At 31.2% G+C, this 27,645-nt stretch overlaps 1 protein-coding gene across 1 annotated transcript in view; it reads right to left on the reverse strand.

Moving 5' to 3' along the window:
* Positions 1–304: 304 nt before the first annotated feature.
* The window catches only part of LOC114330559 (uncharacterized protein DDB_G0274171-like), an 83,733-nt gene continuing 56,392 nt past the window's right edge, over positions 305–27,645 (reverse strand). Inside the window, exons 3-5 of the mRNA XM_050643443.1 lie at positions 22,225–22,332; positions 9,319–9,424; positions 305–441 (exon numbers count right to left, since the gene is read on the reverse strand). Coding sequence (XP_050499400.1) covers positions 435–441; positions 9,319–9,424; positions 22,225–22,332 — 221 coding nt within the window. The 3' untranslated portion in view covers positions 305–434. The remainder of the gene's footprint in view (positions 442–9,318; positions 9,425–22,224; positions 22,333–27,645) is intronic.

Genomic DNA, 27,645 nt, shown 5'->3' on the forward strand with positions numbered 1-27,645 from the left:
AATATGTCGGTTTCGTCATATAGTGTTATTAAGGAATCCTGTCAGTCTATTTGCTTTTTGTACTTGATTTCTCACTTCTTTGTCCAGGTCTCCGTAACTTAACAATGTAATTCCAAGGTATTTTACTTCCATTACTTGTTCAATACTTCAATCAATTTCTATTTCACATCTGATTGGTCCTTTATTGATTACTATTGTATTGATTTCCTGAGATGAAATTTTCATATTGATATTTTAGAGTGAAAATATAAAATGAATGTGGGATTATAAAATATTTAAAGGATTAGAAAATAAGTAGTCGAGATTTGCCACAATTCATAGTTTATTGGTAATTTTTCATTTGCCCTTATTGATAGTTTCTGATAGTTACAATATTTCCTTGATTTATTATTAGTTAGTAACTAATAGTAGTAGTAGTTAGTGGTTAGTTATTATTAGTAGCTGAAACAATGAAATAGTTATTACTACACTATTATTTAAAAAATTATAGATCGTAAATTTAAATTAAATATTTAGTTCACAAATAGAGCTGTGAGAGTCTTTGTCAAACAAATGGAAAAGAAAACAAAAGAGTAAGGAATACTACAACATATACCAAAAGAAATGCTTAGCAGACAAGAACAGTAGACTCTACCAGCATTTAAGTTAAATAAGCAAGAGCAAGAAATAACACTGGATGCAGTCAGGACAGTCTCGAGAAAAATGAAAAATTTCAAAATCTGCAGGACTTAGATAGATAGATCTTTGTACTTATTATAAATTTGTATCAGTACTAGTGGAAGAACTAAAAAATTATTTATTGATTTTAAAAGAGGAGCCTCCCCCTGAAATATGGAACATAGCTTTAATGTATATGCTCGAGTCATAGGAAATTAAAATAAAAGGATGGTCAAATTAGAGGTGTATACATTTTAAATCCTGTGTCAAACAAGTAATTGGACTTCGTAAGTCTTGGGTAGGTATATATTAAGAAGGAGCCATTGAAACATTGTCATCTCAATGGCAACCAGTATGCCGATCAAGATCGAAAACCTACATCAACAAATACTCCATTAATAATGAAGAGATTTCTAATGATGATGATAATTAAATTTATGACACTGAATCTAAGAAATGCTGGACAAAATGGTTGATTATACCTGCCCAGCAAGGAGAAGAGACTATGACCAAAACAGCTAGGAAGTGTCCACAGGGAAGAAGACTTTCTCCTTTCCTGTGGTCAGACCTGTACTAACATATGGATGCGAAACGTGGACCATGACCAAATCAAACGAAGAAAAGCTCAGCCGTTTTGAACAAAAAATACTTAGAAAATTTTTCGGACCTCACCACGACATTAACACAAACCAGTATAGGATCAGAACCAACGTCGAATTGAAAGCACTCTACAATGACACCGATATTGTCCAAGAAATTAAATCACAGCGACTAAGATGGGCAGGCCACGTGCACAGACTTCATAACGAGAGACTTGTAAAACTCGTATGGGAGGAGATTCCTACAGGAAAATGATCAATCGGTCGTCCCAGAATGCGATGGAGAGATAACATCCAATCAGATGTCCGAAAAATGAACATTCCATTTGACCCTAGGTTGATGGAAGACCGAACAAAATGGAAGAAAATTGTACAGTCAGCCAGGACCCACCCATGGTTGTAGCGCTACCTGATGATGATGATATGGTCACTACTGGTACTGGTCCAGTTGCTTTAAGTACAAGAGGTGTAATGCAGGCCTATGCGAAGAATATATAGAAATGATGATGGTAAGAGGAATATCCGGAAATATTCTCTTCAGCATACTGCAACGAAAATTGAATATTGTTACTAGGTGATGTGATAGGTAAAAACACTCTGTCAATGCTAGTAAAAGAGAAGGTTTCAAGAAAAGAATATTCCAAGGCTTTTATACACGAACCTTCGAAGAAAAGATTCAAAGCTCTACTAGATTTCTTAACAGGATACTTTTACACGAACATAATCGGAATGACAGAAAGTGCAAATTGCAGATTTTGTCAAGATGAAGACGAGAAGGCCGAGCACTTTCTATGTAACTGCCCAGGGTTCGATAAGATGGGGCTTACGACATGTGAGCATTATCAACTCAAGACATAGGAATTTGCCGCATAATTGTTACAAAAGCAGTAACAGACTTTGTTAAAAAGGGTGGACTGGAAGTATAACTTTCGTCGAGAGATGAGCCATAATAGACCTGTAAGGTCAAGTGGAAAGCTGGTTAAGCGCTTACCCATATTAAACCTTATCTGACTTAACCATTTAAAAACTCATATACAGTTGAGTCCGCGAATCTTTACCCGTGCGTCATCATTTAAAGCATACGAAATAAGTCGATGATAAGTAGGAAATTGAAATTTACTAAACGCAACAGCAAGTCATTTACTGTCACTTGCTGTTGCGTTTAGTAAAGGGCCTAGCCGGGTAAGATGATGAAAAGTGCCCCCAACGCGATTCGAATTCCATATAGGTCACCGTTTAGCATATATAGTGAAACTCACTTTCTGAAAATTTTAGCCCCCTAGGTGGTCATGTGACCCACCTAGAGCCTAATTAGGCTTTTTATGTTTTTATTTTTTATCTCAGCAGCATCGAGAACTAGCGAAAAACTTTAAATAAAAAAGTTGTAAGCTTTAAAAAGTTCTATCCAAAAAAATTTATTTTTTTAATTTTTGGCGGGAAATTTAAATTTAAGGACGATTTTAAAATTTTAAATGATTATAAAAAAATAACTAAGACATTCGTTTTCACGAAAAAAATGCATAAAATGTATTTTTGCATAATATTTCACCCATAATTTTTTCAAATTTTTAAAATTGGTGAAACGCACCTTTAAAAATAAAAAACCGCATTTTTTCGGTTTTTTTTTCGTTTTTTGATACAATTTTATACATATTTTTCAAAAAAGGTAATACCGTCACTAGAATAGGTAAAAAACTGAAAAATAATTGGGGTTTTCTTAATAAAAATTGTTTGTAATGCCATCCATGTTCAAGATACAGGGCGTTGAAGAAAACAAAATTTTACACATTTTTTACGATTTTGCCGAAACTACTGCCAACATTGTAAAAAAAATTTGGCAAATTTTAAGAGGCAGTTGTTCTGCACTTTTTGACATACAATTAAGAATTTTATATTTATCATTGGCGCGTATACGGGTAATGGTCTGAACTTTTTAAAGCAAAAAGATAGTACGCCACTGACATATTTCAAACTAACAATCCTTTTTGATTTCCTCGTTCAGTTTGTGACAAAAAATCTATCTTCCGATTTTTTCATACGATGCGCCATTTTTATTCAAAAAATAAAACATCTTAACCCTTACAAAGTATTCGAACTTCTATTACTAGTAGTTTCTACATCTACATACATAAACTCATACATCCATTATTATAAAAACTAATTCGAATACTTTGGAAGCGTTAAGATATTTTATTTTTTGCAGCAAAATGGCGCCTCGTATGAAAAAATGATAAGATAGCTTTTTATCGCAAATTGAATGAGGAATTAAAAAATGATTGTTATTTTGAAATATGTCAGTGGCGTACTATCTTTTATTCTTTGAAAAATTAAGACCATTACCCCTAAGCGCGCCAATGATGAATGTCAAATCCTTAATTGTATGTCAAAACATGCACAATAACTACCTCTTAAAACCCGCCAAGTTTTATTACAATGTTGCCAGTAGTTTCGGAAAAATCGTAAAAAATGTGTAAAATTTTGTTTTCTTCAACGCCCTGTATCTTGAAAATGGATGGCGTTACAAAAAATTTTTATTGCAAACCCCAATTATTTTGAAATTTTTTACCTACTTCAGCGACGGAGTTACCTTTTTTGAAAAATATGTATAAAATTATATCAAAAAACGGAAAAAAACGAAAATATGCGGTTTTTTATTTTTAAAGGTGCGTTTCACCAATTTTAAAAATTTGAAAAAATTATGGGTGAAATATTATGCAAAAATACACGTTATATATTTTTTTCGTGAAAACGAATGCCTTAGTTATTTTTTTATAATCATTTAAAATTTTAAAATCGTCCTAAAATTTAAATTTTCCGCCAAAAATTAAAAAAATAAATTTTTTTGGATAGAACTTTTTAAAGCTTACAACTTTTTTATTTAAAGTTTTTCGCTAGTTCTCGATGCGGCTGAGATAAAAAATAAAAACATAAAAAGCCTAATTAGGCTCTAGGTGGGTCACATGACCACCTAGGGGGCTAAAAATTTCAGAAAGTTAGTTTCACTATATATGCTAAACGGTGACCTATATGGAATTCGAATCGAGTTGGGGGCACTTTTCATCATCTTACCCGGCTAGGCCCTTTCAATTTCCGACTTATCGTAGACGTATTTCGTATGCTTTAAATGATGACGAGCGGGTAAAGATTCGCGGACTCAACTGTAAATAATGGTTCCATGACATCTCGTAACGCGACAGTTCGTAACCGGACAAATGGTAACGGATAAGTCATAACAGCGACAGTTCGTAACTATACAAATTCGTAACGTCCAAATCGAATTATTCTGTTTATTTTTGTTAACGTGCAAATTAACTGTTATTACAGTTATGTATAAATGAAATTATGTTTATCAATTTAACGAATCCGTATCAGGATAAACATTCTAAGGCATTTAATAATTCGTATTTAAGATTATATTAAATGTATTTAAACTAATAATTAAAGTACTAAAAGTCATCCATTTTATCAATTAGAACCGTTGATTGAATACTCCAACGTTATAACCAATCACAAGGTTTATTATAATAACAGGTAATTATAATAGTCTAAGATCCGAATAGGAGGTCATCTGCTTAACAGATGGAACATTTTTTTTATTAAATTTCATACATAGACAATTATTTCTAGCATGGGTTGCCTATGAAAATCGTGCCATAGCTATCCTTAAGGGCGGGGGGCGAATGGGTTGAAATCAATATTCCAAACACATTTTTTTATAAAGTATGGTAGAAATATTTTATTTTTAAATTAAATACGCATGCTCAGTAGTAATTGCACAAGAGCTCTAAAATTATTGAATTTTTCCCGAGTGACACTTTGATAGTTTTAATTTCACGAGCCGAAGGCGAGTGGAATTATGTCAAAGTATCACGAGGGCAAAAATTCTATATTAATTTTAGAGATCGAGTGCAATTTTTTGCGATTATTTAATGAAAAAACTGTTCAAAACCAAAATTTTATTGTAATTTATTTATGTAAGTACAAATTAATACAATTAAACACACAGTTGTTATAAATATTTGCTGGTTGAAATTCATCACCTTTATTATTTTTAAAATATTAAGTGTCATTTATGTCACTGAATGTATTTTTTCGTAGCAACGAAGGGCATCTGACGTAATATACTTGACGACGGGAAATTATCAAAAATTATCAGTTTAATTTAGATTTCTGTAGCTTTCTATTGGTCAGAATCTCCTATGAATGAAATAATCAGTACAATTCATAGATTACTCAAGAAAAATACTGAAAAATAAGCCAACGGTAGCAAATTTTTAAATGACACCTCAAAATATAATGAATTTTGCGGTGGACACCAGAACTTATCATTGAATCATGGTAAACAAAAAATTCAAAAAGATTTTATTAGCTTATGAATTTCTCGAGGTAACGTTGTCAAGTTTTTTTAGTTTTATCTAATTTTGACTTAATGTCTAAAGAAAATATATACAAAATTCCAGGTAGGTCGGTCAAGTAATTTTTGAGGAGCTACAATGTCTACAGCCTTTGAAAAAAGGAGTTTTGAGTAAAACGAGTTTAAAGAATTGTCAAATTTTATTTTCAATTTCTTTTTTGCCTTTCAAATCGTAAAATTATTCACACCGGAATATCTTTTTGAATTGCGGAGTAATTTTCAAAAGAAAATAAAAACAGCTCTTGACCGTTGTTCACTACGTTCAAACGTGCTGGCGCGAATCTGCTGCAAATCGAATTAAAGCTAGAATAAGAAACGGTCAACAGCTGTTCTTATTTTTTTTTTGTAAATTACTCCGCGATTTCGGCAAAATATATTTCGGTGTGCATCACTTTACCATTTGACAGACAAAAAGAAATTGAAAATAAAAGCTTTTTCAGGCTGTAGATATTGTAACTCAAAAGCTACTTAACCAACTCACCTGGAATTTTGTATATATTTTCTTTAGACATTCCTTGAGGTAAGGCTGTCAAGATATTTTTGTTTTATGCTTATGTTTTGTTTAACAATAATAAATATGTTGATGTTTCCCTTTTTTGCAAAAAATCATTTGTTTAGATTTCTGAGTGATATCAAAAGTCAAAATTAGATAAAACTAAAAAAACTTGACAGCATTACCTCGAGACACTCATAAGCTAATAAAATCTTTTTGAATTTTTTGTTTACCATGATTCAATGATGCGTTCTGATGTCCACCGCAAAATTCATTGTATTTTGAGGTGTTTTTTAAAAAGTTGCCAACGTTGGCTTATTTTTCAGTATTTTTCCTTGAATTTTTTCTTGAGTAATCGATGAATTGTGTTGAATATGCCTATTTAATTTAAAAATAAAATAATTTTACCATACTTTCAAAAAAAAATGTGTTTGGAATATTGATTTCAAACCCTTCGGCCCCACCTTAAGGATAGCTATAACACGATTTTGATAGGCCACCCATGCTAGAAATATTTGTCTTGTATGAAATTTATTAAAAAGAAATGTTTCATCCGGCAAGCAGATGGGTACATTTTGACCTCCTATTCGGACCACGTACTATAATTTTTATTTTACAAAATGTTTACTTAGAAAGTTGGGAATGCCTAAAGTCTATGCGTTTTGACCAGATGCGGTAGAAATGCATCCGTTTCCAACGCAAACGGACCGACCTATTACACTTTGCGTTTAGTCTGGTGCAGTTTGTAAGCGCGTAGTACCGATGTCTCAAAACATTTTGAAAATAAATTATTAGAAATTTCTGTATTGAAAGCGGAGGTAATATCGAGAGAACCAGTGAATCGCCAGCATTGGGCTCATCAGTTGTTTTCCCAACGCGATTCAATGGAAAGCTTTCAGAGGTTTTTCGAAAAGATTCGTCTTTATAATGATACATTTTTTCAATTCTGCCGGATGTCAATCAAATTTTTAGACGAGTTGACGAAAGAAAATACGAAATTTAGAAACTCCATAAGTGAAGAGGAAAGATTGCCAGTAGCACTCAAATACATAGAAATCAGTCGACATACATCGTGTCTAATAAAATTGGATACATATGGGAAACTTTTTTATCATTAAATTTACGAAAAAAATTTTGAAGAAATTGAAAACTGCTATTATAAAAAGTTTTTTGGAATTTAATTTTTTAGTATGTAGGTTTTTATACATGCTTCCGACTTATTTATTTTCTCTGCAGTTTCAATTATTATTTTATCTACTCTATGTCATATTATGCGTAAGTTTTTAGTTTGTAAAAACTGTCATTATAGATAGCAATGCGTGACGGATAGAAAGTAAACATGAAGTAACAATATATTTTAAATGGGATGTACTTTTTCGCACTGTTTTAACTTTCGCGTTGTCATGGTGACAATCCTTAACTTTCGCGTTGTCATGGTGATGACAATATGAGCAATGAATTACAACAAAAGCTTTGACAGTTTTGTGGTTTGAAAATAGTTTAAATTTTTAAATGTCAAAGTTCTAAATTTTGTAGAATAGAAATGAATTCCAGTGACGAAAAGTTACAGCTTTTTTTAGTTGTTTATCGTAGATAAAATATTGTATGAAACTGCGCGTGAAGTACTTTTGGCGAACTTACGCGACTTATAGCACTCGCTCCGTTGTCGCTCGTTTTCTAAAAATCGCGTGCGTTCGCAAAAAGCATACTTCAAGAACTGTTTCATAAATAACTATTGTTTTTGTTCATTATATTTCCGATACCTCTCTTTTTGAATATGCAAGCTATTTCTTTAATTTTTCTGTATTGTGTTAAAGCTGTCATGTTGTTTACCTAATCTTTCTACTACACATGCTTCTAATAGCCATAATTCCTTCGCGTTGAAGTGACATAACAAGGTAGAAAAATTGTTTGTAAAACTTTCAATATTTATTTAAATTCAAAAGTTATTTAAGAAGTATTTAAAGGATTATTCAAAACAAAAGGGCTGTAGTAAAAAAATTATTGTAATTCACTACTTTATTAGTAAAAGTTGGGAATTACGAGCTGATAATAAATATGATAAGAAAATCGCGCCAGAAGGTTACGTGAAGATTTCATACAATTTGTGATTTAGTCTTCATAGATCAAGTTTTATGAGAATATTTTGAACTGTAGTAAATAAATACCTGTCGGTATTGTTAATACAAAAGTTTAAAAATAACTGTTTTTCCTTTTATGAGAAAAAAATACTTTTTGGTTGTACATTAGTCTTAATTTATGTGTTTTTAATTCAATCTAATAAATAGATTATCAAATTTCTCTTTGTTTATTGCCTCGGCCGTTAATGGGTTAAGCAGACACACTGTATATTAAAATTAAACACCACGTCTAGGTATATGCAAAAATGAACAATAAGAGGGATACACTTTTATTAATATTGTTAAAAGTTTGTATGTATTTAAATAATGGTTTATGTTTAAAGACTTTTAATATATTCTGAAACACGAAATATAAAATGTGTTAAACATTTTTATCCCGGTATCGATTCGTTAAATTGATAAACATAACTTCAATTATTGTTCATCTGCTATAACTTTTCCCATGCGTCCCGATGCATTTTAAAACAAATTAAATCAAAACATAAAGTGAAACGTACTCCGATCTGTGTAGTATATAGTATACTATATACAAAATGTATATACACATCGTCGTTCGTTTCACTTTATGTTTTGACTTAATTTGTTTGAAAATGAATCGGGACGCATGGGAAAAGTTATAGCGGACGAACCATATAATTGTAATGACAATAATTAGTTTTCACGTTAACAAAAATAAAGAGAATAATTCAATTTTGACGTTACGAATTTGTATAGTTATGCCGTTACGAAGTGTCGCTGTTACGAACTCTCGCCGTTACGAGTTGTCCGTTACCACTTGCCCGATTACGAATTGTCGCGGTACGAGATATCTGGCCACGATAAATAATATATATGTCAAACCCGCTTATTGGAATAGCCTTCATGCCAAGCAAAATTATTCATATAACCGGGATATTCTAGTAGCCGATCATTGATGGCTACTAGAAACGTTTCGGGACCTCAAATTTCTATTCCTTAAACCGGGATATTCCTATAACCGGTATTCCGATAAGCGGGTTAGACTGTAGTAATTACCGGCGTGGTCCGCAGGAAAGACAACAATCTCCAGGCCGAAGTCTTAAATTTGATCCTGGTGGGCACTTTACTGGACCGCATTTTATACGGTCACATTGTCTGTGAACTGAAATAAAATTTTATTTAGTGTGCAAGTTATTGGTATTTCACAGTAATTGTAGTAGGGGAGTACATCTAGATTTTCACTTCGGAAAAAATCAAACAAGACAGAACTTTTTGTAATTTCATTAAGAAATGTTTAATAAACAGCATATCAAAAAGTTCTACTCGAGAAGTGGGTGCTTCATTTTTTATTAAACAAATGAACTACGAAATTAGATGTTTTTTTAAATAACTCCGAAAATATAAATTTTAGAATAAAACTGACTTGACCATTGAAAAATTCAGAAAATTTTACAAAAAAAATTTCTTTAAAGAATTTTCTAAAATTAAATCTGTATCTTGTATAATTGTTTATTTATAACGCTAAAGTCACCCTTCTCACAAACATTGACGGACTGTAAACTAACGTACGCGAAGTGCACGGTTGAATTATTTTAATGTAATTTTTTTACTAGTTAATCAAATAAAATTTTACAAATTGAACATGAAAGAAGAATAATTAAGCAATATTATGGTTATAATAGAAAGAAATAAAATGTATGGGCATAAGTACGGTGTGGGCGGAAAATGAGCCTTACATGAATTTTGTTTAACCTTTAACTACACGCGCTGGCGTATTTTGTACGCCAGATATAAGAATTCTACTGCAAATATATTTAAAAATTTAGTTTTTGACCTTGTTTATCTCTGTAACCTATCATTGGAAAGTGCTTTACAATTTGGTTTTAGTTTCGTTATAATCGGCGTTCTGGGAAGATCGTAATTTACAGTTTATTATTTTTGTTGTTTCCGGTGATCGACAATATACGCCACGATTCAGTGGCGGCTGGTCAGGGTCGGCAGGGTCGGCAGTGTTGACCCACACATTTATGGACACATTATAGATTTTGTTAAATATTTAATTTAATCAGAGTTGATAATATTCGTTTCTGTGAAATAAAAAAAATATCTGTGAGATAATACAGACTAAATTTTACTCATTGTTTTTAAAAGAATTCGATCGATCCCATACGTTAAGTGATCCCTGTGCGCTGTGCGTAAGAGACTTTTCAAAAATGATCCTATAGCCATGCACCCGATTGCGATAGGCCCGCTTCGGCAAGCCGTCCCCAGATTGACGATTTGCTTGTAATAAGAAGCTATGGAATATTAGCCGATAGGCAACCAATTATACATTTCCCGTATTTATTTGAATGGCAAGTACGGCAGAAACCAATCTGCCGAGCGGTGATCTGCAAACGGTAGCAAGGCACGTACCTAGCCACGTACCTTGCTATCGCGTCCGGGATAAAATTATAAAATAGGTAAGTAGGTGGGTTTACGTCTTTTAATGATTGATATTGTAATTTTTTTTAAGTTGTTAGGAAGTACCATTTAGGTGACAGGATGGATCGGATAATTATAGAGAACAAATAAAATTGTTTAACAAATTTTCTAATTTACTTTCTGACTCGAAGACATTTAGCGGCGTACCTAAAACAGCACAGAATAAAAGAATCAATTAGTAGTTACATTTTGATGCTTTTCGGTAGAAGTAAACGAAATTACTGATAAAAGTAACATTCATTCACAAGTATCAATTGTTCTTCGATACGCGTTATGTCTAATATTTATGAGAGGTTTTTAGGTTTTCAGACGTGAGTAGAAGCCATAAGACAGAATATATTTTTGGTGCTTTAAAGGACGTATTAAAATTTTTTGATATCAAAAATAAATTGGTAAGGCAAATTTATGACGGCGCTGCCTTGATGTCCGGTGAATTGTATGGTCTCCAGGCAAAAGTTAAAACTATTGCACCAGGCAAAACTATTATTTACTCACTGTTATAAGTCATTGACCTCTTTGGCGATTCAAAATTTAAAAGTTACGCTAAAGAATTTTCAAAATATCAATTAGACAAGTTCATTAAAAATTATCCATCATTCTTTAATCAAATAAAATAAGAAAATGGTAACAGGTTTATATGCTGATCCAAATATTTTCGGAAGGTGGGATAAGTTACAAAATATGTATAATTTTATATACTGAAATTTATTAGGTACAACAAACTGTTCCCGAAATTAATAAATTATTGTGCTCAAATGTGGGAAAATTCTGCCTCAAATGAACGAGATTTCTCTTGTCTCAAAAGAGTCAAAACGTATTGTCGAAACACCATGAAACAAGAGAGAATGTCAAACTTGTCTCAAATTTCAAATATCAATAGAAAAAACTTTTAAATCTCTCCAAAGCAATAATAAATTTTACAATGACGTTATAACCCATTTTGCTACTTCGAAACAACATAGACTAAATAGACTTAATTTATAAACAGGTTTAAGTTCTAAATTTATAGGAAAAAACAAAAAAAAACCAAAAAAAAATTAAAAAAAAACAAAAACCAAAAATTTTCTATGAAATTGAAGCCATTTAATTAGATGGCATACCTATCTGAGGAGACAAAACCTTGCCTACCCTGTCCCTAAAGCCACGAGCCGCCACTGCTACGATTATATTAATATAAGTCGTAATATAAGTACATATTTCAATTGTTTTTTAGTCATTATGCATATTATTAAACAATACTTTTTCTCCTGTAAAAAATCACATTTCAAAAAATTTTTTACTAGTAAATTTATTTATCATGGAATCCAGTTATTCCATGATTCCAGTTATAAATCCCAATTGGCTTAGTGAGAAGGAAGTCCAAGTACTTACTGATGCCGAGTAAGGTTTATAACAAACAACTAAGTGTATTTTTTCAAAAAAAATAAATAAATCCGCTATTTTTAAGTGTATTTTCTTGTGGCGTATAAAGTACGCCACGCGTGCAGTTATGCTATAACTTGATGCGCGGGTAGTTAAAGGTTAAAAATGATTTAAAAATATGTAACTAATACAATTTTTCTTATAAAACGCTCAATTTTGCACAACTTACCTTCCAAGCATCTTACTAAATGACGTTTCATTAAAAAAAAAATCTCAAAAATTTAATTCAAATGTCTCAAAAATTGCATATTTTGAAATCTTCGTATTTTTATAGAATTACCACCATTTTAAGACGGTATTACTCAAGTTTGAACAGATCTATTATAGTTTTATAAGTGCGTTTTTAAAGCTTAGGATGTAGTCTTTAAAATGGTCTGAATTATTTTACTTTAAAATTAAGAAAGATACCAAAAATGTAATACAAAAACCGAAAATTACCAGCTAAAAAATGTATATACAAAGTGATCAAAACTGTTTTCTGTAAAACTTACCTAAAACAAATTTAATAATAACCTTCAACAATAATAAATTATCAGCAAAAAAATTTTTTTAGCTCTTATAGAGTATGTCTGCGTAAATTGGAACCTATTGATAACTTTTTTATTATCAGTTTTAAAATACTCTGCATCATATATAATCTAAGATGCAATCATTAAATATCAAATTTAATTAATGTTACACGAGGTATGTCAAAAAATATGAATTTCACTCAAGAGTAAAGTACCTTTACATTTCACAATATCGAAAATTTTTATTAAGGAAAGTTTTTGGAATTAAAAAAATTGTTTTAGTGTTCAATTACATCCTACTAATTAAAATATTGTGAATAATAAAGGCACTTAACTCTTAAGAAAAATTCATATTTTTTAAATAACACGTATAAAATTAAAAAAGTTTGATATCTGATGATTGTGTCTTAAATTTTAGACCAGGTGGAGCATTTTATGAAGAATAACTTTTTTCGTAAAAAAGTGATAATAAACTAGTTATTATAATTGTAATAAACTGATGATGACTATCCGTAATTTGAGAAAAAATTGATTTTTTTTTTTTGATTACAATGATGTAGTTGTATATTTAGACATAGTTTCTAATTTCAAAGAACTTTTCATAATAGCATTTTTCGATATTCTGGAATATAAAGGTACTTTACTCTTTAACGAAATTCATATTTTTGACATAAAATATGAATTTCACTCAAGAGTAAAGTACCTTTACATTTCACAATATCGAAAATTTTTATTAAGGAAAGTTTTTTGGAATTAAAAAAATTGTTTTAGTGTTCAATTACATCCTACTAATTAAAATATTGTGAATAATAAAGGCACTTAACTCTTAAGAAAAATTCATATTTTTTACATACCACGTATAAAATTAAAAAAGTTTGATATCTGATGATTGTGTCTTAAATTTTAGACCAGGTGGAGCATTTTATGAAGAATAACTTTTTTCGTAAAAAAGTGATAATAAACTAGTTATTATAATTGTAATAAAATGATGATGACTATCCGTAATTTGAGAAAAAATTGATTTTTTTTTTTTGATTACAATGATGTAGTTGTACATTTAGACATAGTTTCTAATTTCAAAGAACTTTTCATAATAGCATTTTTCGATATTCTGGAATATAAAGGTACTTTACTCTTTAACGAAATTCATATTTTTGACATAACCCGTAAAAAATTGATAAAATTTGATATCTGATGGTTGAGTTTTAGATTTTTGACTATCCAGAGCATTTTATTAGGAATTACTTTTTTTCGTAAAATTTATAATAAAAAAGTTTTCCATGTGTTTCCTAGCTACGCAGACACACTGTATAAGAGCTTCTGTATAAGAATTTTCAAATTGCAATGCCATATGCAGATTCAGCATAATCAAAAACAAAATAGAAACATATTTGATCAAAGCAAAATAATGAATTTATCGATATTTTTAAAATTATTTATACAAAAAAATTGTTATTGTTTAAACAATTAATAAACAATTAGCGGCCAAATCTGCGGGTAGAAGTTTTTACTTTAACATGTATATAAACTAACAAAAAAAGTTTTAGAAAAATATAAGCTTGTTTGAATTTTTCCGAAACAATGCATGTTTTTGTTCTAATTGTATAGTATACAATTATGGTATACTTATAGTATACTATACCCTTATAGTATACAATTGAGATGACGAATATGCATATCGCACCTCTGCTCAAAGAGTGTCATGTGTCATATGTAAAAAAGCAAAGTGTCGAGAAAACGACGTTTAACATTTTTGTGGTAGAACTTTTCCTGGTTTAATTCAAAAATTGTTAAAATTAGTATAATAAATATTTACAAAGGTTTTTGAAGCTCTAAAAAATAGTGTATTAATTCTGCTAAAAATATTAAAAAACAAATATTTTTTTTTAGTTGTGACACTATACAGATAAAATAACGAAATATTTTCGAAATATTATTTAGCAAAAGTGGCGCTTGTTGTTTTTCTTCTATTGGTACGTTTCCATTCTTGTCTTTTATATTCGGCATCGTGTGCTCTTTCTTTTGTCTGAGTTGTTTTAATGCGCCGTAGAAGAGTTTTTGGTTTTCCCTATAATTGTTTGTCATTTTTTGTCCAAATCTCTCCCATGACTTTTCTTTTCCTGCGTTCACCGCTATTTTAACCTCCTTCCTTTTTTCTTTATATGCCTCGTAATCTTCCGGGTGTTTTGTGCCTAGGTATCTCTTCCATTTGTCTTTTTTGTTCTTTATTTTCTCTCGTATTTCTTCCGTCCACCATTCCGTTCTCCTCATGTTAGTACAGTGATTCTCAACCTGTGGGGCGCGCCCCCCTAGGGGGGCGCGCTTTTAGCAATGAAGGGGCGTGAAAATATAAAAAAAAACACCTAAAACTTTGACTAATTTACTAAAATCAAAGCAAAACAAAATTCTGACAAACAAAAAAATAAAATACCCATGAACAAGGAGCTATACATAGTTATGAGCACTGAATACTAAATCAACTAATTTAATGTAAATTAGTGACTTCCTTGGGCCTGTTTTGCAGAGCAAAGCTTATCAAAAGAGGGTGTAATATTAGAAATAGACGCTCTCAGTTCTTTCTCTATATTTAGCTGCGATCTATATTTGGTCTTTAAAGCAGCCATCGCGCAAAATCCTGTTTCGCAAAGGTAGGATGGTGAAAACGGTAATAGTATACGAAACGCTCTGGTTCTCAGTGCAGAAAACTCATCATTTACCCCTGCCAAAAATTCAAAGAGGGATCTAATATTAAACTGTTTCTTGATTTCGGCATTTGCTGTGAAGTCTATGAAGGTTTCTTCTTCTGCAGTAGAGAGCTCTTCGGGTGTAATTTGAAACGGATTCCCGACCCACTCATAACTATTAGGTAAGTATTAATTGGTCGTCGGCAAAAAAGTATCTTTTAAAATTTTTTGTCATCATTGCTAAATGATTTTCAATGGTTACAAAAACAACTTTCACGTGTTGTTCTTCAACCTGGTAAGTTTTAAAACATTCATCCACATTTTCAAATATTTCTAGGTTTTTTGCTTTAAATATCTGCTCCACAATTTCAATTTTCTACAGAAAGCGTTAATTTTATCATTCGTATCAAATATATGTGTATTGGCCCCTTGAAGTTGTAAGTTCAAAATATTTAGTTTCTCAAATATATCAACCAAGTAACTCAATTTCATCAAAAATAAACCATCGTGAAACATCTTGGCTTGCGGCCTCTTTTCTTCTTCTAGAAAAATGGTGATTACATGTCTTAATTCAAAACACGTTGTAAAAATTTCCCACGTAATAACCAGCTTGCCTCACAATAAAATAATAATGCTGAATGTACCGCATCCATGTCTTTGCAAAGTACAGAAAAGATTCTAGTTTTCAAAGGTCTCATTTTTATGTAGATAATTAACTATTTTTACAACCGCAATTAGCACAATATTCAAGCCAGAGCTTCTCTGTTGATCATACAGTGTCTCTATTTTTGCTTCATTTATATAATCATTTAACATAGCAAATAATGCAAGCGACTTTGCTATCAACTCTATTGGTTTGCAGAAAAGTAGTTCTGCTACTGATCTGCCATCACAAAATCGAACGTAGGCAATAAAATGAGCATATTTATTGCTACTGTTGCCTCATCAAGCTGAATCGAAAACGGCTTTTCACGCAACTTCCTGATTAGCTGATCCTGTACATATTCAGCTATATCACCAATTCGGCCGGCAACAGTATCATTTGATAGAGGTATAAACTCCAATTTTTTAGCAAAATTATCTCCAAACACAGTTTCTACAATTTTGATTCCAGTTGGTAATATAAAATCTTCACCAATACTGTTGGGCTTCTTAGATCTGGCTATTTAATATTAGACTCTATAAGAGGCAAATAAAGCTATTTCATTCACAGTCAAAGTTTTTATTAAAACTAATTTTTGCTTTTCACGCCGTTTTAATTTTAACTCGAAGAATTCTCGGGGTTTGTTAATGTAGTCACTACGAAGCGTTTCCCAATGTCTTTTTAGTTTATTAGGTTTCATGCTGCTCAAGGTATATTATTATTGCATAGATATATTGCTATTGAACGACGAGGGGGGGCGCGGTGAAAATAATTATGGAAAATTGGGGCGCAAATGGTAAAACGTTGAGAAACGCTGTGTTAGTATTTGCTATTTTTGCTTTCATGCAAGTTTCCTCAGCTGCTTTGATTATGTCCCGGTTCTTGAGCATATAATATGCAGATTTTTTTGATTAAAGTAATCACATAATAATATACTGTTTTAACTCGACGAACGATGCTTTATACACAACTTAGATGGAAAATGCCTTGCACAAGTCGATATGTGACACTGTTGATGTTCAGTGCACCGTTGATTTTGGGACTCTACTGTCATCTAACGAGAAATACTTGAACGATAAACGTAACACTGTTTGAGATAAGATTTTGTAGTTTGATTAAACTGTTGATGCAATAAAACCGTTTTTATTAATTTTTTGAGTTGTGACACTATTTTAGCGGAGGTGCGATATATCTTAAAACAATATCAACTCCGGAAATGATTATCCCTAGCAAATTAAAATCAGAATAGAAAAGGCTAGAGTGAATTTTAACAAAGTGGAAAAAATGCTCTGCAAAAGAGATTTCAAGTTAGAAATAAGAATTAGGTTGGCTACGTGCTACGTTTTCTTGACTTTGTTTTATGGATTGGAAGCTTGGACCTTGAATTCGGCATCAATGAGAAAACTAGAATCATTTAAGTTATGAGTTGATAGAAGAATTCTGGATATATCATGGATATTTTACGTCACATACAAAGGGAAGATGGATAGAGAAATGGAAATCTTATATACAATCGAAACAATAAAATTGGGCTCGGGGAAAATCTCGGATATATTACACGTAGAGAGATATACAGGGTGTCCAGAAACTCTACCGCCAAATGAAGACAAGACAAGACTTCCTAAGGGAGCTAGAGTTATTTGAAGATGGCGTGTGGTAATTAGTTTTTCTCAAATACCTCCGGAACGCTTCTATTTAGAAAACTAATAATTGGTATGCGTATTTAACTGGCAGATATAAATCGATTGTATCCACTGCGAATTTCTAGTAACGGTCAAAGGCGTCTGATTTGGGTAGAGCAACGGTTACTTTATCGCATAACTTTCTTGTCTTTAATTTTTAAGCATTTTTAACTCTATATTTTTAAATTCGTCGGTCTAGACGGTCTAGTTAGCTGAGGCGCAGTCGATCGAGCCTCAGCTAGGTCATGAAATTTATAAAGGCCAACGCCGTAGTATAAAACTCAGTAGAGTCTACGACTTGGTCTGGAATAAACTAGTGTCTGATCGGCCTATGGAGAAGCGGTACGGCAAGGGATCAGGGCTTGCGGCTTGGTGATACTCCTCCATAGAACCCTACCGAAGGGCGTTGACGCCTAAGGACGGTGTATATATATATATATATATATATATATATATATATATATATATATATTATTAAATTGTAAGGTATTTCAGTACTATAAAGGTACTCTTGCTTCAAGTCGATAGAATACACCGTCTTCGAAAAAAATTAATTTGAAAAATTTTCGTTTTGGAAAAAAAAAATAAAAGAAAAACTATTTAGAAAAACGAAAACATGTACGTTTAATTATATTACATAGATTAAACGATTTCATTAATTGCGAATTTTTAGTATCTGTCATATGCCTTCAGTTTTGGTTAGGTCAACGGTAATTTTATCGCACAACTTTTTTGTCTTAATTTTTAAGCATTTTTGAAACTAGACTATTCAATTATGGGGCATTGTAGTACTAAAAGTTACTCTTGCTTTAAGTTGGTTAAATGCATCGTTTTTTTTTCCATTTTTTTTTCCAAATTCAAGAGACGAAAAATGTTTAAATCAATTTTTCTAAAAAACGGTGTGTCCTTCCGACTTAAGGCAAGAGAAACTTTTAGTACTAAAATGTCTCAGAATTTTATAATCCAGAGTCAAAAATGCTTAAAATTTAAAGACAAAAAAGTTATGCATTTTGACTTTTTGAATATAAAATAACCGTTGCTCTACCCAAAACGGACGCCTATTACCGGTACTAGAAATTTGGAATAGTTCGAATCGATTTACCTTTGGAAGATAAATACGCGTACCAATTTTCGTGTTTCTAACTAGACGCTTTCTGGAGGTATTTAAAAAAAACTAATTACAAAACGCCATCTTAAAAGAGCTCTAGCTCCTTTAGAAAACATTTTCTGAGCAAGTACATTTGGTTAAATTGTCTTAAAATTATCTGAGGAATCTCCTGTCTTCGTTTATCGGTAGATTTTCTGGACACCCTGTATAACTTGCTTTAATTGATTAAACCGTGAATGATTCAGGGAAAAAGAAGCATAGATACGCGTAGAATACTATATCCGCTCAACCTGAGGGCCATATCTCAGGAACGTTTATAGCACAGCTTTGGAATTATTTTCATAATTGTAGGTCCACCGCTAGAGGGCGTAATTGAATATCAAAACTTAAACAATCAAAATTTTACAAAATTTACCTAATGAAAGGGCACTGGAAATCCAATCATCGCGCATCGTATTCTTCATAAAATTCTGCGCATATTTTATTTCACAAGTTTAAGTCTACTTTTGCAAATAAGAGGTGGGGGTGAGTGGGAACCTTCTTATGAAAAAATGACTGTAAATCCGGTTCTGGTAAATCGAATTTTGCATACTTGGCCTTGTTGAAAACAGATCTTTTTCGTCAATGTAAGAGTCTTATTTTCGAAATAGCTAAATAAGTAATATGCCAGCTAGTAGGCGTTATTTAATTATTTTCAGAATTCTAGTTTTCTTTGGAGATTATTAAATAGAAGTATGCATTTTTATCACGTATTACAAAATTAGATCAAATTATCAACAAAATACCGAAAACCGTTTGTCGATACCTTTTTTATATCTCGAGATATCTTAAGAAACGTATAAATTTTAGACAACTGTTAATGTCACCGGTAAAGGAAGTTAAGAAAAAGTAGTAATAACAATACTACAATGATTCTACAATCTCCATCCCTCTGTGGGCTATTTATATCTCCTTATAATTTGAACTTTGAAAAGTAAAACTATACGTGATCGTCTACGAGGTTACACAAACAAAACTGTCTTTTAATCAGCCTTCGTTTTGTTTGCATATTTAGAAACAATATCTTTTGTAACAACTGAAATTATTTAAAATTATATACATCTCTTGATACATATTATATTATACAGTAAGGAGTTTTTTCCCTTACTGTACAAAAGCAACTACTTACTTAGTGATGACTAGAGAGCGGAATATATGCAAAGGGCATATAGATGCATATATTGCATATTTTCAGACAGCAAACACAACATTGCATATTTAAGCTAAACACGATTTATTTTGCATATTTTAAAAATAAATTATATAAAAGTTTAAAATTTTCCTCTCTTAGTTGGAATTTTATAACTTCGATATGAACGAGCTCGTTATTTATCTATCTATCGCTCATCTGGACTTTCCCATTACTACCTGAATTTAACAATTATGGGTGTTCCCAGAAAAATATTATTTTATTAACATAGCAAGTCGTAGGTACCTACCTGCTTTTAAGGGTGTAATAATTATTTTGTCAGTTTCCGGCCAACATTTGTTTAAAGTAAACGTTGTATCGTATTTAGTGTTTTTGAAGTGATTGGTATATACTAAATTTAAATATGTCTATCATTCAAAAAAGTGCTTGGATAAAGTGTTTTCCCGAGTTAAAGCTAAGTGAAGACAAAGTATTTTGCAAGGCCTGTTCCAAAATCGTAAATTACATTAATTTTCACATTTCATTTTTTAAATGAGGAACTGACAAACAAAAGCATCATGTCCCACAAAAGAAATTTTTCTGGAAGGAGTGTTTTTATTCGACAAATTCGCTTTTACTTCTATAAAGACGGACATAGAGATAAGCATCAAAATACAAAAATCCATCAAATTGTAGACAATTCCGCTTTTGTTCTTCAGCTTAAGTAACGTACTTTGTTCTTTTAGTAACGTACAAATTGCTAAAGAACTTATGTTCTTAATATATTGTTCTTAATATCGACTTAATATATTGTTTTATTTTTGAGTATTTTTAATATGCATTTGCATATTTAGACAAATTTAGAAAAAATACCTGCATATTTGTAGTAAAAGTAATGCATATATGCGCATATGTTGGTAATGTTGTGTTGCCTATATTCCGCTCTCTAGTGATGACCTAAATGTTCAAATCGTTGCCCATCATTTTCGTTGCAAGCATTTACTATTTCAAGAGTAGACTGAACAGCAGTCTCAATTTCTGCCTTCGGAATGATTTGAATGGCTTTTCGTATTCTCTAGATTCTAGATCATATTTTCACGAGTAGTGGGTCTAACGGCAAAAACAAGGTCTTTAATCAGTCCCCATAAATAAAAGTCTAAAACAGTTAAATATCCGTTATATCAGTTATAGAAAGAGTAAATCCTTGCATCTAAAATGATGGGCAACAATTTGAACAATTAGGCAGTCACTAAGACTAAGTAAGTAGTTTCTTTTATTTCTTTGTTATATTTTATAGTGTTGTTTGTCTTATTGTTGTTTTAATTAATTGTATACGTTTACATCTGGAAAATGTTTATTTGTTTTTTCCATAGTACACTACTTTTCCTTAACCCCGTTTACCGGTGACAGTAACAGGTATGTTTAAAATTTACACATTTCTTAAGATAGGTATCTCAAGATAGAAAAAAGGTATCGACATGCGGATTTCGGTATTATGTTGCTAATTTGGTCTAATTTTTTAATACAGGATTAAAAATGCATACTTGTATTTAATATTTTCAAAAGATGACTAGATTTTCGAAAATAGTTAAATAACGCCTACTAGCTGGCATATTACTTATTGGGCTATTTCGAAAATAAGACTCTTACATTGACGAAAAAGAGCTGTTTTCAACAAGACCAAGTATGCAAAATTCGATTTAGTAGAACCGGACTTACAGCCATTTTTTCATAAGAAGGTTCCCACTCACCCCCACCTCTTATTTACAAAGGTAGACTTAAACTTGTGAAATAAGATATGCGCAGAATTTTATGAAGAATACGATGATTGGATTTCCAGTGCCCTTTCATTTGGTAAATTTTTGATTGTTTAATTTGTAATATTCAATTACGCCCTCTAGCGGCGGACTTAAAATTATTAAAATAATTTCCAGGCTTTTCCCGAGGCAACTTTTGTTATAATTTTTTTTTTCTCAAAGCTGTACTATCAACAGTTCCTGAGATATGGCTGAGAGCCATTCTTATTGGGACACCCGGTACATCAAATGATCAAAATTTGATCATTTATCATCATCTGATCATTTAATGAACTTTTCAGAGCAGCCGTCTAAATTCTAAATATCTATGATGATTGCCGACCTTCGTCGCGGAGATGGAACTTCAAGAAAAAGAAGATGGTGTACAATTATGTAATTGTGTGGGGTGATATGGAATGGGGACAATAATTTTTAACGTAGCAGTAGCTTGGTTAAATTAACTTACGTTCGCAATAGGGACAACAAGCAGTATCTTTAGGTCCAGGATACTTCAATATATATCCAGGAGAACAGGTTGGTATATCACATTGTATACGTTCACATTGCGGTTTAGCTGAAACAAAAATATTCAGATAAATATATAATACATTACAATTGGAAAAATATATTTTCAAATTTATAAATAATAAAATATCAAAATCTTTTATTAACTTTATAAAATTTGTCAAAGTAAAACGTTAACATATAATAAAATGGGGCAAACGGAAACATTAAGTAACAAATGAATATCTACACAAAAAAATTGAATTGTGTCATTATGTCTAAAGAAATGGAAGAGAGGAGAAAAATGCAAAGTAATAGAAGTAAAGAACACCATGAACACCAGAGATAAGAAAAAAATACAAAAATCTACTAGTACAGTCAACCGAAAATATAAAAACGAACAAATTCAGTAAATAATTGAAGAAAAAAAGAGCCTCAAGTTCTAAAAAGACAATTAACAAATGAAAAAAAAAACGAAATTAAGAGATAGAGATTGAATTAGGTAATTTTCTTTTTAAAATGATTACAATCACAGGAAACACGAGAAAACACCAAAAATACAGCCAAAAATAAGCAAATTGCGTCAAATATGACAATTCAATATTTTTGTTTCTATGGTGAGAAACCCGTATTTGGTTGTATCACGAATATTTGTTTATTTTAATATAATTTAAATGTTCGATGTGTTTAAGTTTTATGTGTTTAAGATTATGAGTTTAAATAATAGTAATATTGAATATTCTGTAATTTTTGATAAAATACAGAGATACCTACCACCATTACCTAAAACTTCCGAAGAGCAGTAAAGTACTAAGGCACAAAGTACGAGAAACTTCATTGTTAATTTGTATGTTAAAACAAGAACTGATGGTGCAAAAGTTAAAACTGATTTGAGGGAAAAAAGTCATTGCGTGCTTTTATAGTTGGTGAATACAACGCCAATTAAACTAATAAACACTGATAGCAAATAATATTAATTAGCGATTATGAACCACCATGAACCACTATGAATAATATTAATTAGCCACTATAAACTAAAAAAACACGAATAATCGGGGTTTATATTATTCGGCCAGAATATATTATTTTTATCTATGTTAAATATTTCGATATATCCTAAAAATATCCTGGACGACTGATACCACCAAGGTAAAGGTATTGTGCCGAATTTTGAAAACAAAAAGAAATCTCTTTCACAATTAAGAACTGGAAACTTGAATACCTCGGTCATATTATGAGACATGATAAATATCGTATACTGAAACTGATAATACAGGGTAAAATAGAGATCAAACGTGGACCCGGAAGAAGAAGACCCTCATGGCTTCAAAACTTACGCCAATGGTTTCGACTAACATCGATCGGGTTATTCATAGAAACGCTGCAAACAAAATTAAAGTTGCTATAATGATAGCCAACGTCCGCAACGGACAGTGCACATGAAAAAGAAGAATGTTAAATACTGGAAAAAGTTATCAATATTTTGTCAATTTGGTCAATCAATATCAATTAATACTGGCAACACTCAACCAAACTTATATGGAATCATCTGATATTTTTTATTATTTTAACCGAATTAATGCTAAATTAAATTTTCTTTCATCGCATCTCTATGGAGCCTCACTAGAGGTTATACGCCAGTCAATGGGAGCAAGAATAGGGTATTACCTCCGAATTCTATCCTACTGCATGGATTTTAATGAAATTTTGGGCCTAGCCTCTAATTATCTCCTAATTTAAAGTCTACCCTATGCCGATGTGTGCTTTTATCTTGGGGGTGGTTCCCACTCCTTCTTAGGGGTGGAAAATTTTTTGGTTAAAATTATCACGGAATTCGCTAGAGAACCTAATTCTAAGCAAAAACTGCTCCATATTTTTTTTTTGAAAACTCAATACTTTTTGAGTTATTCGTGGTTGAAAATTAGACATTTTCATTGAAACATAATACCTTATCGGAGGGTATTTTGCGAATACCTTAAAAACTATGCATCCAACTAAAAAAATTATATTCAACAATTTTGTAAGTTATAAAAAACAAACAGACACTTGGCTCATAACTCTTCTAGTTATAATACAAAAGAGAATAGGTGAAAATAGTTTGTTTTTTGGTACATTCTCAAAATTGGTGTATTCAACTTGAAATTACAGAGAAATGGTCCAATACCTTTTATAGTACTTGAAAAGACCTTTAAAATGAACTATATTAAAGGTCCATTAAATTAAAACTAAGCGAGATATTATGCTGCAAAAAAATTGATAACTAATGTGTTTTAAGAAAAAATGAGAAGTAATTTTAACCCCCATCCGCCAAGATTTAAATGCATCGTTTTCCTTCTACAATACCTTTTTAATAGTGTTATTTCTATGTTAAGAAAGTTGGACGGGTTTAAAATGAATGGTTTTTGAAAAAAAAAAAGATCAAATTATAGAGAGCATTTTTAAATGTTCTTAAAAATCTTCCTTTTTCTCCATGTAACTTGAAAAGGATAAGAGATACAGTAACGACAAATAAAAATTTTTATCTAAAAAAAACCCTATATTTTGCGTGGTATCTTTTTTTCGTATCTCTTATTAATCCATTGAAATGTTACATTTAGTGTGTATTTCTTAGAGGAGTCAATTTTATTTTTTTAATGTGTAGGAGGGTTCAGTAAAAGCTTAAGTTCAAGTTTTTGGGGTCGCCACCCTTGTCCCCCGGCCGCCATATTGGAAAAGGGGCTACAAAGGGCTTTCGCACTGTATCTCCTAAACTAGCAACTCTACAGAAAATTTAGTTACACATAAAATGTAGCAATAGTACATTGTTTACCGGGTAGGAAAAGCTTAACATTCCTGGACGACTGTGAAGATTGCTAAGTCGAGGCGCAAGCCGAGACTTAGCAACACAGAGTCCAGGAATGTGGCTTTTCCTACGAGGTAAACATACTATTTTTCCGAAAATCGTTTAAAATTCGACAGATATTGATTGATTTAAAAAAAAACGCGATAATTTTATTCCCAAATAAATGGTGCTTTGAAATTCCTAATAAAATTACTTGGGTTACTATGGAAACGTATTGAGGTTGAATTATCATTTATGTAGAACACTAACAACTGTACGGAAATATCATTTCCTTACAGTAAGGAAATGACATTTCCTTACAGTAAGGAAGTCCTGACTTTTTCTTCAAGAAATTTTGACAGGAATGTCAAAATTTCCTGGCGATTTGCGGAAAATTAAATTTTCTACAATTTTACATTTATTACTTTTTACCGTCAAGTGACCAACAAAAAAGTTATAAACAAAAATAAGAGAAAATTGTGTAAGAAGTTTCCTTTTGGAGGTTATAACTTTTTTCCGTTCCTTTCACAATAAAATAAGATAATAGCTATTTTGTAGAGAACTTTTCGATGAACATTTTTTACTATAAAGTTGTTTAATTTTATTTATTATCTAGGTTTTACAGCGCTCCAAACTTGACCAGATTCTCTAATTCTCATAGGAATACAATAAAAACAATACTTTAAAATTACGTTATGCCGACCACGAAAATCAAATTTAAGGTGAACGACGAATGTTGGTCAGTTTTTATGTTTTCGAAGTCGCTGAATCCGAATATGAAGTTTATTTTTATCTAGAGTTGGTGGAACATGTTCAAAAGTCAAATTTTATACAAAAATGCCAAAAATTAATTTTTATGATTTTTCAAATTTACCTCTCTGTATCATTCGTTGCTGTAAATATTTCCTTTTGAAACTTTTACTGTGTCATTTCTGAGGTATTTAGATAACAATGAAATTTGTACAAAATGTTGAAACACATTATAAAAGGAGTTGTTAATTTTTAAACATTTTGTCACCATATTTCGTTAGTTTTATGTTTAGTTAAAACAGTTGAGTGACAAACTTTTTAGTTTATAATTTTACCAACACAGCAATAAAACATGATTCCTGAAGAAGATTTTTAGAAAATTTTAAGTCAAAATATACAATAGGAAAAAAGTTATATTACTTCATAGACAAGCGGCACACCCCAAAAAACGCTTATATCTCGAGATCCTGGTCACGGTGTGGTGGATGGCTAATTTTGATCATACTTTATAATTTTGATATTAAAAATCGTTTTTTGTTCTTCTTAAGAATTTTGTATTTTGCAGTTGCGTCATTCTTCTTCTGGACCGGCGAATTTGTCCTCAAACAACTTCTTGGGCCTTTTCTATTTACGGTTATAAGTTTTATAGTGGGGAGAAAGGTCAAAAATACATTAATAATAGCATAAGAATGTTAAAATCATAATAAATTGTATGAATAAGAAATTTATACCGATAGAAAAGTAAGCCTAACCTTTTTTTATTGTATCCCTGTGAGCATTCGAGCATCTGGTCAAGTTTAAAGCGCTGTAAAACCTATACAGGGTGTAACGAAAATACAGGTCATAAATGAAACCACATATTTCGGGACTAAAAATAGTTCGATTGAACCAACTTACCTTAGTCCAAATATGCACACAAAAAAAGTTATAGCCCTTTGAAGTTACAAAATAAAAATCGATTTTTTTTAATAAATCGAATACTGTTAGAGATTTTTTATTGAAAATGAACATGTAGCATTCTTATGGCAGGAACATCTTAAAGGAAAATTATAGTGTAATTTGTGCACCCCATAAAAATTTTATGGGGGTTTGGTTCCCTTAAACCCCCCCAATTTTTTTGTACGTTCCAATTCGAATATTGTTGTGGTACCATTAGTTAAACACCTATTTTTAAAAATTTTTTGTCTCTTAGTACTTTTTCAAAAAAAGAGTTTTTATCGAGATATGGCTTCTTTTTTAAAATGCTGCAAAATTTATGTGTACCTAACAAAATGTAAATTATAAAAGATTTTCATATCATTACCACGTCTCTATGATCTTACTTAACTCGATTTTCTTGAATAAACCTTTTGCACCGTTTTAAAATAAATAACCACTAAATTTGTGCACCCCATAAAAAATTTATGGGGGTTTTGTTCCCTTATACCCCCCCAAATTTTTGTGTACGTCCCAAATAATTTATTATTGTGGACAATTAGTTAAACGCAATGTTTTGAAAACTATTTGCCTCTTAATGATTTTTCAATAAGCCAGTTTTTATCGAGATGTGGCTTCTTCTTTAATATGTTTCAAAATTTCTGAGTAGGTATATACCTAACAAAATGTATTTTCATAAATAAATTAAAATTTAATATACAAATTGTCATATATCACCAGGTATGTACAATCTTAGTTAACCATGTGAATTGTACAAATGTTCAAAATGACCTCCATTTTCTTGAATACACATTCGGCACCGTTTTAAAAAGGAAAATCGAATGTTTTGAAAAATCATGGGCTTCTGTCGAAATCGATTCGCTGCTTCAATGCTTC

This window comes from Diabrotica virgifera, chromosome 1, assembly GCF_917563875.1.
Source record: "Diabrotica virgifera virgifera chromosome 1, PGI_DIABVI_V3a".
In the NCBI taxonomy this organism is placed as follows: Eukaryota; Metazoa; Arthropoda; class Insecta; order Coleoptera; family Chrysomelidae; genus Diabrotica; species Diabrotica virgifera.